Below are 14398 nucleotides of genomic sequence, written 5' to 3'. Positions count from 1 at the left end.
TGTGTGTGTGTGTGTGTGTGTGTTTGTGTGTGTGTGTGTGTGATGCATCAGACTTCTAAGAATAGACCCAAAACTAACAAACAGAATAAGGACCCAGAAAGCAGCACCACAGAAGAAGAAGAGGGGCCCGCTGTGGTTATTAAAGCTGCAGCGCTTCATGAAATATGGATGATGCTAAATATGGAACCGACAGTTCATCTCCAACACACACACACGCACGCACGCACGCACGCACGCACGCACGGCTTCTGCAGGAACGTCAACGGGACGTTGAGCGCAAGAATTCTGACTTAGAGTCACACGGCACACGGGGAGGACGTGTGTGTGTCACGTTCCTGAGGCTTTAGTTTGGGGTTTTCCTTTTCCTGTCAACATGCAGCGTTCACTTTACATGATCTTTGAATACAAACTATATTTAAATACAACGGAACACATTCAGGTTTTATGAACGCTCTGAACCACGACGGGTATGAAAGGTATGTTTGTGTTAAAAAGTATCACAAGTATACACAAAACGACAACGTAGAGACAAAAAATAGACGCAAAAGATGCAAAAAGACTGAAAATAGATGCAGAACCACTGAATCCAGACACTTCTTTGATCAAACGCCAGGTATCTTCCTGCTCTGATGCCCTCAGACACAGCTGCAGGGACGTGGAGTTCAAGTACACATGCAAACGTGCTTTACTAAAGCCCACCTCTCCTAAACGGGCCGTGGACGGCAAGCGTGCCGCTCCTAGACGTGGTACGGTTGCACTCACACTGGTCAAAGGAACCAGACTTTAGACGTGACACGTGCTGGGGCACGGTACGGAGGCACAGTGGGAGGGCGCCCTTAGAAGAGACCCAGATGGAGACACTAGCTCCTCTTTTATATAAAGGGTCAGTTTTGGTTTCTGCTCTTAGACACTGAAACAAAGAGCAGTGAGATCAGAGCTCGTGTGGAGCTGCAGGAGAGAACACGGCTCTGCACCGTCTCGTCCTCCTCTGCTGGTCCTCGCAGCAGCATCGGCTCCACGGACTCTCCCACTGTTGAAGCGTGAGCATCGATTTCTCACCTTTGAAGCTCCGGAGCTTCCCTCTGAAGCTGCCAACACACGGAGCACACGGAGCACACGGAGCCGCTCAGTGCTGCTGTAAAAATAGCACATCACCAGAGCACAGATCACATGTTTCAGGGTAAACAAAGAGGAACAGGAGCTTCTGCTCATGTGGGTTTGAGGATCCAGTCACCTGTGGTTTATAACAACTGACCCAAGAACAGTGTTTGAAAGTGGATATTTAGTCATTTTGCATCTTTTTGTGCTGGTTTTGCATCTATTTTTAGTCATTTTGCATCTATTTTTAGTCATTTTGCATCTTTTTGTGCTGGTTTTGCATCTATTTTTAGACATTTTGCATCTTTTTGTGCTGGTTTTGCAACTATTTTTAGACATTTTGCATCTTTTTGTGGTGGTTTTGCATCTATTTTTAGTCATTTTGCATCTTTTTGTGCTGGTTTTGCATCTATTTTTAGTCATTTTGCATCTTTTTGTGCTGGTTTTGCATCTATTTTTAGTCATTTTGCATCTTTTTGTGGTGGTTTTGCATCTATTTTTAGTCATTTTGCATCTTTTTGTGCTGGTTTTGCATCTATTTTTAGTCATTTTGCATCTTTTTGTGCTGGTTTTGCATCTATTTTTAGTCATTTTGCATCTTTTTGTGGTGGTTTTGCATCTATTTTTAGTCATTTTGCATCTTTTTGTGGTGGTTTTGCATCTATTTTTAGTCATTTTGCATCTTTTTTTGCTGGTTTTCATCTATTTTTAGTCATTTTGCATCTTTTTGTGGTGGTTTTGCATCTATTTTTAGTCATTTTGCATCTTTTTGTGCTGGTTTTGCATCTATTTTTAGTCATTTTGCATCTTTTTGTGGTGGTTTTGCATCTATTTTTACTCATTTTGCATCTTTTTGTGGTGGTTTTGCATCTATTTTTAGTCATTTTGCATCTTTTTTTGCTGGTTTTCATCTATTTTTAATCATTTTGCATCTTTTTGTGGTGGTTTTGCTTCTATTTTTAGTCATTTTGCATCTTTTTGTGCTGGTTTTGCATCTATTTTTAGTCATTTTGCATCTTTTTTTGCTGGTTTTCATCTATTTTTAGTCATTTTGCATCTTTTTGTGCTGGTTTTGCATCTATTTTTAGTCATTTTGCATCTTTTTGTGCTGGTTTTGCATCTATTTTTAGTCATTTTGCATCTTTTTGTGGTGGTTTTGCATCTATTTTTAGTCATTTTGCATCTTTTTGTGGTGGTTTTGCATCTATTTTTAGTCATTTTGCATCTTTTTTTGCTGGTTTTCATCTATTTTTAGTCATTTTGCATCTTTTTGTGCTGGTTTTGCTTCTATTTTTAGTCATTTTGCATCTTTTTGTGCTGGTTTTGCATCTATTTTTAGTCATTTTGCATCTTTTTGTGCTGGTTTTGCATCTATTTTTACTCATTTATATCATATAAAGATAAAATAAAGCGTATAAATGGTTTATGTAGAGCAGCTTCACTCATGTATAAGTGAGTTAAGCCGATATAAGCAGAGAGAATCAACCTGGACTCCTTCCTGCTACAGTTAAAGCGTCTTCTCGGCTCACGGTTTGATGCCAGAGTGAGACTCTGAGCCGCCTCGGTGTCATGTGTTATGAGGCAGAGAAAGAGGGGGAGGACAGGGAGTGAGCACCCGTCTGCTCTCATCCACCTGAGCCGTGCGGAGTCATTTACAGTGAGGCGTCGGTGAAGCCGCGGGCACACGCGGCGTAAACGCAGCAATAAAAAACGGGGGATTCTCCGAGTGACGGAGGGAGAACGGCCGGGGATTTTCACAGAGCGAAAGATGGAGAGGGAGAAAATAAGACGACGAGGGGAGAGAGGGGAAGGGTGAGAGCGAGGTGAGGAGGAGGAGGAGGAGGAGGAGGAGGAAGAGCTCACACCGGGTGTTGCCCTACTTTACAGTCCTGCTCCTTCTGGTTCAGGCCTTTCCCAAAATCTCTGGTTTCCACAAACTGAGCTGAAACGGCTTTAACCACGGAGCCACGGGGCGCCTCACCAGGACTTTATGAACCTGAATGCAACACGGTTTGACGGTGGGAACCTGAATGCACCATTATGAATTTAAGGTGTGTACCTGAATGCATCCCGGGTTAACGATGTGAACATGAATGCACCATCAATTTAGGATGAGCACTTGAATGCACCATAAGTTTATGATGGGAACCTGAACGCACCCCAAGTTTACGGTGGTAACCTGAACGCACCATGAATTTACACTGTGAACCTGAACACACCGTGAATTTACGATGGGAACCTGAATGCACCATGAATTTATGATGGGAACCTGAACGCACCATAAGTTTATGATGGGAACCTGAACGCACCATAAGTTTATGATGGGAACCTGAATGCACCCCAAGTTTACGATGGTAACCTGAACGCACCATGAATTTACAATGAGCACTTGAATGCACCATTAGTTTACGCTGTGAACCTGAACACACCGGGAATTTATGATGGGAACCTGAATGCACCATAAGTTTACGATGGGAACCTGAATGCACCGTGAGTTTATGTGCTGCACCTCGTAAGTTTTGTCCGTGTTTCACGTTGTTCCGCTTCACAAACACATCATTAACAGAGCAAAGCGACCCCCCGGTGCGTTTCTGTCCCCCCCCACACATACACACACACTTCCTCCTCCACCTGGCAGGTGTAACTCACCGCCCAATGTGGCGTTTAATCTCAATTGAGCCAAAATGGCCGAAGGCTGCGTGACATCGTGATGACATTAAGCAGCAGTAATGTGAGAAACAGCTCTTCAGAGGCTGCACACACACACACACACACTCACTCTTTGTAGCACTTGTTAATGTTATGGCTTCACTTTATCATCCGTGTGTGTGTGTGTGTGTGTGTGTGTGTGTGTGTGTGTGTGTGTGTGTGTGTGTGTGTCTATCCATCACACAAAGTCTCTGACATTTGAACATTTTTCTCTGGTTCTCACAAAAACTGGCTCTCATTAAACACAACACGCTGCTTCGGTTCCTCCTCGACAAACAGAAGCAGCTCTGCAGCTGCAATCCATCATCTTAATCCCTAACCAACTTACAGAGGACACACACACACACGCGCGCGCGCACGCACGCACGCACGCACGCACACACACACACTGTTTAAGCAGTCCATGCTGCTGCGACACACACACACACACAAGTATAAACACACAAATTAAATGAAAGAAATATGAGTTTGGAGACAGCGACCGTTTCGAAACTCCACTCTGCAAACAACAGTTTAAAGACGTCACCTTTCTGCAGAAAATAGATGCAAAACCAGCACAAAAAGATGCAAAATGACTAAAAATAGATGCAAAACCACCACAAAAAGATGCAAAATGACTGAAAATAGATGCAAAATGACTAAAAATAGATGCAAAACCATCACAAAAAGATGCAAAATGACTAAAAATAGATGCAAAATGACTAAAAATAGATGCAAAACCACCACAAAAAGATGCAAAATGACTGAAAATAGATGCAAAATGACTAAAAATAGATGCAAAACCATCACAAAAAGATGCAAAATGACTAAAAATAGATGCAAAACCAGCACAAAAAGATGCAAAATGTCTAAAAATAGATGCAAAACCACCACAAAAAGATGCAAAATGACTAAAAATAGATGCAAAACCACCACAAAAAGATGCAAAATGACTAAAAATAGACGCAAAACCACCACAAAAAGATGCAAAATGACTAAAAATAGATGCAAAACCAGCACAAAAAGATGCAAAATGACTAAAAATAGATGCAAAATGTTTCTTTATGGTCATTTTTAATTGTTTTCTGTCTCTCTGTGATGATTTTGTGTGTGTTTAATGACTCCTGGCCCTGGGTCCGTGCCCTGGGTCCGTGCCCGTACGCCCCATGGTCAGTGATCCTCGGCGCTCTGACACACGGCGTTCATCCCTGAGCGGTTCGAGCGCCCTCTCCTCTGCGTCGCGCCCACGCTGACTCCTGGATTAACTGCATCAGAGCAGGAAGCTGCACCGTGTCTCCGCGCTGCTGCTGCAACACTCCAGAAAATCCATACCACATATGAACGTATACGCTCCTCGTGGGTGAGGCTGCTCTGGGCGTCAGGTGTCCTCCCGTGGGTGCACATCACCCGTGTGTGAGTGTGTGTGTGTGTGTTACATGAGAGGGAAGAGGAACACACTCTTTGGTGCAACATCTCGCTTCAAATCCATAAATCTCTGCGTGAACTCGACTCAACTGAACGACACATTTACGTAACGACTGTTAAACGTCTAATCTGAGTCTCGTGTCCGTGATGCGAGTGTGTAAAAAGATAGTTTGAACCCTTTACTATGAAGACTTAACTGATCCTCAGAGGAGAAAGAAAGAGTTAAATGATGAAGGGAACGGATTAAAACAAAGAAAACATGTTGGTGTCGTCCAGAAAAATCCAGTTCTGCAGCTTTTCACAGGAGATTCTCTTCTGTTTGTCTCCAAAATGTGTCGGACAGCGACTTGTTCAACACTAGTTCAGTGTTTTGCTTCTATTTTTAGTCATTTTGCATCTTTTTGTGCTGGTTTTGCATCTATTTTTAGTCATTTTGCACCTTTTTGTGCTGGTTTTGCATCTATTTTTAGTCATTTTGCATCTTTTTGTGCTGGTTTTGCATCTATTTTTAGTCATTTTGCACCTTTTTGTGCTGGTTTTGCATCTATTTTTAGTCATTTTGCATCTATTTTCTGCAGAAAGGTGACGTCTTTAAGCCGTTGTTTGCAGACTCGAGTTGGGAAACAGTCGCTGTCTCCAAACTCATATTTTTACATTTAAATTGTGTGTTTATACTTATGTGTGTGTGTGTGTGTGTGTGTGTGTGTGTGTGTGTGTGTGTGTGAGATGCACAGAGGCTGATAATCCCCTCTGTGGATTGGCTGAAAGGATGCTGATGCATTATGGCAACAAAGTGACCAACAGTGAGGTGATTAACTCGGAAATGTCACAGTAATGAGGGAGTGTGTGTGTGTGTGTGTGTGTGTGTGTGTGTGTGTGTGTGTGTGTGTGTGTGTGTGTGTGTGTGTGTGTGTGGGACAGGTGGTCAGTCAGTAAACAGGTGTGCATCTGCGTAACCTGAGTGTGTGTGTGTGTGTGTGTGTGTGTGTGTGTGTGTGTGTGTGTGTGTGTGTCACACCTGTCTCTGTATCAGTGCCAGACTCTCTCGTCCCTCCACCATCAGCCTCTCCACCGCTTTTGGATCCTCCACTTTCCTGTTGGCCCTGAAGGCATCACGCACCCGCCGCACCGCATAGGTCCTGCACAACACACACACACACACACACACACACAGACACAGACACACACAGACACACACACACGAGTTTATAAAAGCAAACACAACGTTAAAAACACAGAACCCTGAAGAACATCAGAGGTGTGAAAATGAACAGACGAGATGAAAACGCAGCTCAAGGCAACAAACAAACAACAACAAAAAACAACAAACAACAACAACGACGACGTTGAGTCTCTAATGTTTGAGTAAAGACTCGAGGGTTAAAGAGCTGCAGTTTATCTGATAACAGACGAAACGTTTAAACACGTCTGAAGAAATAAAGAACGTGTGTTTTCCTGTAAACACCAGGAGTTTGATGCTTAACTCTCCTTTCATCATCCCTCGTTCTTTCTGTTCTTCACTAAAGTCGCTCACAGAGATCCTCCACGATCATTACTCTGAAATAACGCGCTCTTAAAAACCCTGACTGATAAAAAGATGCAAAATGACTAAAAATAGATGCAAAACCAGCACAAAAAGATGCAAAATGACTAAAAATAGACGCAAAACCACCACAAAAAGATGCAAAATGACTAAAAATAGATGCAAAACCAGCACAAAAAGATGCAAAATGACTAAAAATAGATGCAAAACCACCACAAAAAGATGCAAATGACTAAAAATAGATGCAAAACCATCACAAAAAGATGCAAAATGACTAAAAATAGATGCAAAACCAGCACAAAAAGATGCAAAATGACTAAAAATAGATGCAAAACCACCACAAAAAGATGCAAAATGACTAAAAATAGATGCAAAACCAGCACAAAAAGATGCAAATTGACTAAAATAGATGCAAAACCAGCACAAAAAGATGCAAAATGACTAAAAATAGATGCAAAACCAGCACAAAAAGATGCAAAATGACTAAAAATAGATGCAAAACCAGCACAAAAAGATGCAAAATGACTAAAAATAGATGCAAAACCAGCACAAAAAGATGCAAAATGACTAATAAAGGATTCAAAACCAGCACAAAAAGATGCAAAATGACTAAAAATAGATGCAGAACCAGCACAAAAAGATGCAAAATGACTAAAAATAGATGCAAAACCAGCACAAAAAGATGCAAAATGACTAAAAATAGATGCAGAACCAGCACAAAAAGATGCAAAATGACTAAAAATAGATGCAAAACCAGCACAAAAAGATGCAAATTGACTAAAATAGATGCAAAACCAGCACAAGAAGATGCAAAATGACTAAAAATAGATGCAAAACCAGCACAAAAAGATGCAAAATGACTAAAAATAGATGCAAAACCAGCACAAGAAGATGCAAAATGACTAAAAATAGATGCAAAACCAGCACAAAAAGATGCAAAATGACTAAAAATAGATGCAAAACCAGCACAAAAAGATGCAAAATGGCTAAAAATAGATGCAAAACCAGCACAAAAAGATGCAAAAAGACTAAAAATAGATGCAAAACCACCACAAAAAGATGCAAAAAGACTAAAAATAGATGCAAAACCAGCACAAAAAGATGCAAAATGACTAAAATAGATGCAAAACTACAGGAAAGAAGCATTTGCAGCCTGTTCTTTCAGAGCCTCCATCTTCCCACGGTCACCATGTTTGTTGACTTTTTTTTGCTCCTCACCAACAAGTGCTTTCATCAGTGGGTCACATGATCGACCAGCATTGATCATGTGACCCACTGATGAAAGCATCAACACACTGTTAAACTCATCACTTTAACTGTGCAGTCGAAGCTTTAACCGTAAATCTTCTCAGATGTTTTGGTGGCGGTGCAGAGGTTGATGTGTTGCTCGTGTGTGTGTGTGTGTGTGTGTGTGTGTGTGTGTGTGTGTGTGTGTGTGTGTGTGTGTGTGTGTGTGTGTGTGTGTACGTACGTGTGTGTGTGTGTCGGGGGCTTCCCCTTTGTGTTGTTGTTGACCTGAATGTGCCATGTGTGGCTCTGACGCTCGCAGCTCTCCCCGGAGCAGAGGTGCCAGAGTCTGACGTCTGAGTTTGGGGTAAAAAAGCTTTTTTGTGACTGAGACAAAAAAGAAACTTGGAAACAAAGTGAAGCGATGATGAAACATCGATGATCCAGAGCAGGGATTAGATCAGCGCAGCAGCAGCAACAGGAGCATAAACACAGAAATGCAATTTAAACACTGATCTGGAGCCGAGCGCAGCATCAGCGCGTTATTACAGAGTTTAGATTATGGAGGATCTCAGCTTCAGTGGAGAACGGAGAGATGGAGGGATGAAAGGAGGGTTAGTGAAGGTGGAGCAACGTCAACCTCATGGATGGGCTGGTTCTGCATCTATTTTTAGTCATTTTGCATCTTTTTGCACTGGTTTTACATCTGTTTTGAGTCATTTTGCATCTTTTTGTGGTGGTTTTGCATCTGTTTGTACTCATTTTGCATCTTTTTGTGCTGGTTTTGCATCTGTTTTTAGTCATTTTGCATCTTTTTGTGCTGGTTCTGCATCTGTTTTTAGTCATTTTGCATCTTTTTGTGGTGGTTTTGCATCTATTTTTAGTCATTTTGCACCTTTTTGTGCTGGTTTTGTATCTATTTTTAGTCATTTTGCATCTTTTTGTGCTGGTTTTGCATCTATTTTTAGTCATTTTGCATCTTTTTGTGGTGGTTTTGCATCTATTTTTAGTCATTTTGCATCTTTTTGTGCTGGTTGGCATCTGTTTTTAGTCATTTTGCATCTTTTTGTGCTGGTTTTGCATCTATTTTTAGTCATTTTGCATCTTTTTGTGCTGGTTTTGCATCTATTTTGAGTCATTTTGCATCACCCCGTCCCTGCTCTGCCACCAGGAGACGTTCCAGGATTAAAGGAGTGACCCGGTGACCCCCGTTGGCACCGGAGGAGGAGCAGCTGCGTCCGTCTCCCTGTTATCTCTGCTGATTCATGCAGATCAGGATCGTGACTCTCATTGACTTCCATTAAAACCACAGTTTTTAATCTCACTACGGAATAAAACCACTCATTCTGTAACGTCAGCACTTCATCGTGAAGGAAAGTCGTGACCTTTTAACCAGATTCAACCGTGTTCCCACTGCACGCCGATAGTTTAAACCACAGATTTGTTTTTACTAAAGCACTGAGGAAAGAAAAGTACGAATATATCAGAATAAAAGTGTGAAACATGGAGGATGACTGGAAACGCAGATCGATATTAATTAGTTTCGAAACGCAATATGAAGAAAATAAACAGCTGCAGCAGATTAAAGTCAATGTTAATCAGATCTACCTGGGACAAACACTGACACACACACACACACACACACACACACACACACACACACACACACACACACACACACACACACACACACACACACACACACACACACACACACACACACACACACACACACACACACACACACACACACACACACACACACACACACACACACACACACACACACACACACACACACACACACACACACACACACACACACACACACACACACACACACACACACACACACACACACACACACACACCTGGAGGTCAGAGGTCAACGGACCCCATTTAAAATGGACAGGACAGTTTATTACTCGCCAAAGTGTACGCTAACTTTAGAGCATATTAGCATTCTTACTGATGAGCTAGCATGTCATTGGTTTGCGTAAATAAAGATGGCCGACACAATTGCCAAAACATGCGCTAAAGTGTCCTCTAGGAGCATAAACGTGTGTTAAAGTGTCCTCTAGGAGCATAAAAGTGTGCTAAAGTGTCCTCTAGGAGCATAAACGTGTGCTAAAGTGTCCTCTAGGAGCATAAACGTGTGCTAAAGTGTCCTCTAGGAGCATAAACGTGTGCTAAAGTGTCCTCTAGGAGCATAAACGTGTGTTAAAGTGTCCTCTAGGAGCATAAACGTGTGTTAAAGTGTCCTCTAGGAGCATAAACGTGTGTTAAAGTGTCCTCTAGGAGCATAAACGTGTGCTAAAGTGTCCTCTAGGAGCATAAACGTGTGCTAAAGTGTCCTCTAGGAGCATAAACGTGTGCTAAAGTGTCCTCTAGGAGCATAAACGTGTGTTAAAGTGTCCTCTAGGAGCATAAACGTGTGTTAAAGTGTCCTCTAGGAGCATAAACGTGTGTTAAAGTGTCCTCTAGGAGCATAAACGTGTGTTAAAGTGTCCTCTAGGAGCATAAACGTGTGCTAAAGTGTCCTCTAGGAGCATAAACGTGTGCTAAAGTGTCCTCTAGGAGCATAAACTTGTGCTAAAGTGTCCTCTAGGAGCATAAACGTGTGTTAAAGTGTCCTCTAGGAGCATAAACGTGTGTTAAAGTGTCCTCTAGGAGCATAAACGTGTGTTAAAGTGTCCTCTAGGAGCATAAACGTGTGCTAAAGTGTCCTCTAGGAGCATAAACGTGTGTTAAAGTGTCCTCTAGGAGCATAAACGTGTGTTAAAGTGTCCTCTAGGAGCATAAACGTGTGCTAAAGTGTCCTCTAGGAGCATAAACGTGTGTTAAAGTGTCCTCTAGGAGCATAAACGTGTGCTAAAGTGTCCTCTAGGAGCCTAAACGTGTGTTAAAGTAGGAGCATAAACGTGTGTTAAAGTGTCCTCTAGGAGCATAAACGTGTGTTAAAGTAGGAGCATAAACGTGTGTTAAAGTGTCCTCTAGGAGCATAAACGTGTGTTAAAGTGTCCTCTAGGAGCATAAACGTGTGCTAAAGTGTCCTCTAGGAGCATAAACGTGTGTTAAAGTGTCCTCTAGGAGCATAAACGTGTGTTAAAGTGTCCTCTAGGAGCCTAAACGTGTGTTAAAGTAGGAGCATAAATGTGTGTTAAAGTGTCCTCTAGGAGCATAAACGTGTGTTAAAGTGTCCTCTAGGAGCATAAACGTGTGCTAAAGTGTCCTCTAGGAGCATAAACGTGTGTTAAAGTGTCCTCTAGGAGCATAAACGTGTGTTAAAGTGTCCTCTAGGAGCATAAACGTGTGCTAAAGTGTCCTCTAGGAGCATAAACGTGTGTTAAAGTGTCCTCTAGGAGCATAAACGTGTGCTAAAGTGTCCTCTAGGAGCATAAACGTGTGCTAAAGTGTCCTCTAGGAGTATAAACGTGTGTTAAAGTGTCCTCTAGGAGCATAAACGTGTGTTAAAGTGTCCTCTAGGAGCCTAAACGTGTGTTAAAGTAGGAGCATAAACGTGTGTTAAAGTGTCCTCTAGGAGCATAAACGTGTGTTAAAGTGTCCTCTAGGAGCATAAACGTGTGTTAAAGTGTCCTCTAGGAGCATAAACGTGTGTTAAAGTGTCCTCTAGGAGCATAAACGTGTGTTAAAGTGTCCTCTAGGAGCATAAACGTGTGCTAAAGTGTCCTCTAGGAGCATAAACGTGTGCTAAAGTGTCCTCTAGGAGCATAAACTTGTGCTAAAGTGTCCTCTAGGAGCATAAACGTGTGTTAAAGTGTCCTCTAGGAGCATAAACGTGTGTTAAAGTGTCCTCTAGGAGCATAAACGTGTGTTAAAGTGTCCTCTAGGAGCATAAACGTGTGCTAAAGTGTCCTCTAGGAGCATAAACGTGTGTTAAAGTGTCCTCTAGGAGCATAAACGTGTGTTAAAGTGTCCTCTAGGAGCCTAAACGTGTGTTAAAGTAGGAGCATAAACGTGTGCTAAAGTGTCCTCTAGGAGCATAAACGTGTGTTAAAGTGTCCTCTAGGAGCATAAACGTGTGCTAAAGTGTCCTCTAGGAGCCTAAACGTGTGTTAAAGTAGGAGCATAAACGTGTGTTAAAGTGTCCTCTAGGAGCATAAACGTGTGTTAAAGTAGGAGCATAAACGTGTGTTAAAGTGTCCTCTAGGAGCATAAACGTGTGTTAAAGTGTCCTCTAGGAGCATAAACGTGTGCTAAAGTGTCCTCTAGGAGCATAAACGTGTGTTAAAGTGTCCTCTAGGAGCATAAACGTGTGTTAAAGTGTCCTCTAGGAGCCTAAACGTGTGTTAAAGTAGGAGCATAAATGTGTGTTAAAGTGTCCTCTAGGAGCATAAACGTGTGTTAAAGTGTCCTCTAGGAGCATAAACGTGTGCTAAAGTGTCCTCTAGGAGCATAAACGTGTGTTAAAGTGTCCTCTAGGAGCATAAACGTGTGTTAAAGTGTCCTCTAGGAGCATAAACGTGTGCTAAAGTGTCCTCTAGGAGCATAAACGTGTGTTAAAGTGTCCTCTAGGAGCATAAACGTGTGCTAAAGTGTCCTCTAGGAGCATAAACGTGTGTTAAAGTGTCCTCTAGGAGCATAAACGTGTGCTAAAGTGTCCTCTAGGAGCATAAACGTGTGCTAAAGTGTCCTCTAGGAGTATAAACGTGTGTTAAAGTGTCCTCTAGGAGCATAAACGTGTGTTAAAGTGTCCTCTAGGAGCCTAAACGTGTGTTAAAGTAGGAGCATAAACGTGTGTTAAAGTGTCCTCTAGGAGCATAAACGTGTGTTAAAGTGTCCTCTAGGAGCATAAACGTGTGCTAAAGTGTCCTCTAGGAGCATAAACGTGTGTTAAAGTGTCCTCTAGGAGCATAAACGTGTGCTAAAGTGACCTCTTGGAGCATAAACGTGTGTTAAAGTGTCCTCTAGGAGCATAAACGTGTGTTAAAGTGTCCTCTAGGAGCATAAACGTGTGCTAAAGTGTCCTCTAGGAGCATAAACGTGTGTTAAAGTGTCCTCTAGGAGCATAAACGTGTGCTAAAGTGTCCTCTAGGAGCATAAACGTGTGCTAAAGTGTCCTCTAGGAGTATAAACGTGTGTTAAAGTGTCCTCTAGGAGCATAAACGTGTGTTAAAGTGTCCTCTAGGAGCATAAACGTGTGTTAAAGTGTCCTCTAGGAGCATAAACGTGTGTTAAAGTAGGAGCATAAACGTGTGTTAAAGTGTCCTCTAGGAGCATAAACGTGTGTTAAAGTGTCCTCTAGGAGCATAAACGTGTGTTAAAGTGTCCTCTAGGAGCATAAACGTGTGCTAAAGTGACCTCTTGGAGCATAAACGTGTGTTAAAGTGTCCTCTAGGAGCATAAACGTGTGCTAAAGTGACCTCTAGGAGCATGCTCTTCAATCCATCCCCCCACCTCTATTGTTGTACCTGTTTCTGGCTATTTGTCTGTACCACCATTACCCCACGCCCCCCTCGCCTTGCTTCCCTGTCATCCTTGTCATCCTTGTCTCCTGTTGTTTATCGTCTGTATATATTATATGTCCTACTCTGTAAGCGTCTTTGGGTCTCTGAAAAGCGCTATATAAATAAAATGAATTATTATTATTATTATTATTATAAACGTGTGTTAAAGTGTCCTCTAGGAGCCTAAACATGTGTTAAGTGTCCTCTAAGAGCATAAACGTGTGCTAAAGTGTCCTCTAGGAGCATAAACGTGTGTTAAAGTGTCCTCTAGGAGCATAAACGTGTGCTAAAGTGTCCTCTAGGAGCATAAACGTGTGCTAAAGTGTCCTCTAGGAGCATAAACGTGTGTTAAAGTGTCCTCTAGGAGACTAAACGTGTGTTAAAGTGTCCTCTAGGAGCATAAACGTGTGTTAAAGTGTCCTCTAGGAGCATAAACGTGTGTTAAAGGTGTCCTCTAGGAGCATAAACGTGTGTTAAAGTGTCCTCTAGGAGCATAAACGTGTGTTAAAGTGTCCTCTAGGAGCATAAACGTGTGTTAAAGCGTCCTCTAGGAGCATAAACGTGTGTTAAAGTGTCCTCTAGGAGCATAAACGTGTGTTAAAGTGTCCTCTAGGAACATAAACGTGTGTTAAAGCGTCCTCTAGGAGCATAAACGTGTGTTAAAGTGTCCTCTAGGAGCATAAACGTGTGCTAAAGTGACCTCTAGGAGCATAAACGTGTGTTAAAGTGTCCTCTAGGAGCATAAACGTGTGTTAAAGTGTCCTCTAGGAGCATAAACGTGTGTTAAAGTGTCCTCTAGGAGCATAAACGTGTGTTAAAGTGTCCTCTAGGAGCATAAACGTGTGTTAAAGTGTCCTCTAGGAGCATATACGTGTGTTAAAGTATCCTCTAGGAGCATAAACGTGTGTTTTCTGTGCCCTTTTTTTTGTCATTTTCGCCCCTGCCCTTC

At 42.1% G+C, this 14398-nt stretch overlaps 1 protein-coding gene across 1 annotated transcript in view; it reads right to left on the bottom strand.

The window, feature by feature from the left end:
- lyrm4b (LYR motif containing 4) overlaps positions 1-14398 on the bottom strand; it is a 30412-nt gene that overhangs the window by 15569 nt on the left and 445 nt on the right. Inside the window, exon 2 of the mRNA XM_083935816.1 lies at positions 6230-6350. Within this exon, the coding sequence (XP_083791942.1) occupies positions 6230-6350 (121 nt within the window). The remainder of the gene's footprint in view (positions 1-6229; positions 6351-14398) is intronic.

The sequence above is a fragment of the Echiichthys vipera genome, assembly GCF_963691815.1.
Source record: "Echiichthys vipera genome assembly, chromosome: 21".
NCBI lineage: Eukaryota > Metazoa > Chordata > Actinopteri > Perciformes > Trachinidae > Echiichthys > Echiichthys vipera.
This window is presented reverse-complemented; position numbering and strand designations above follow the sequence as displayed.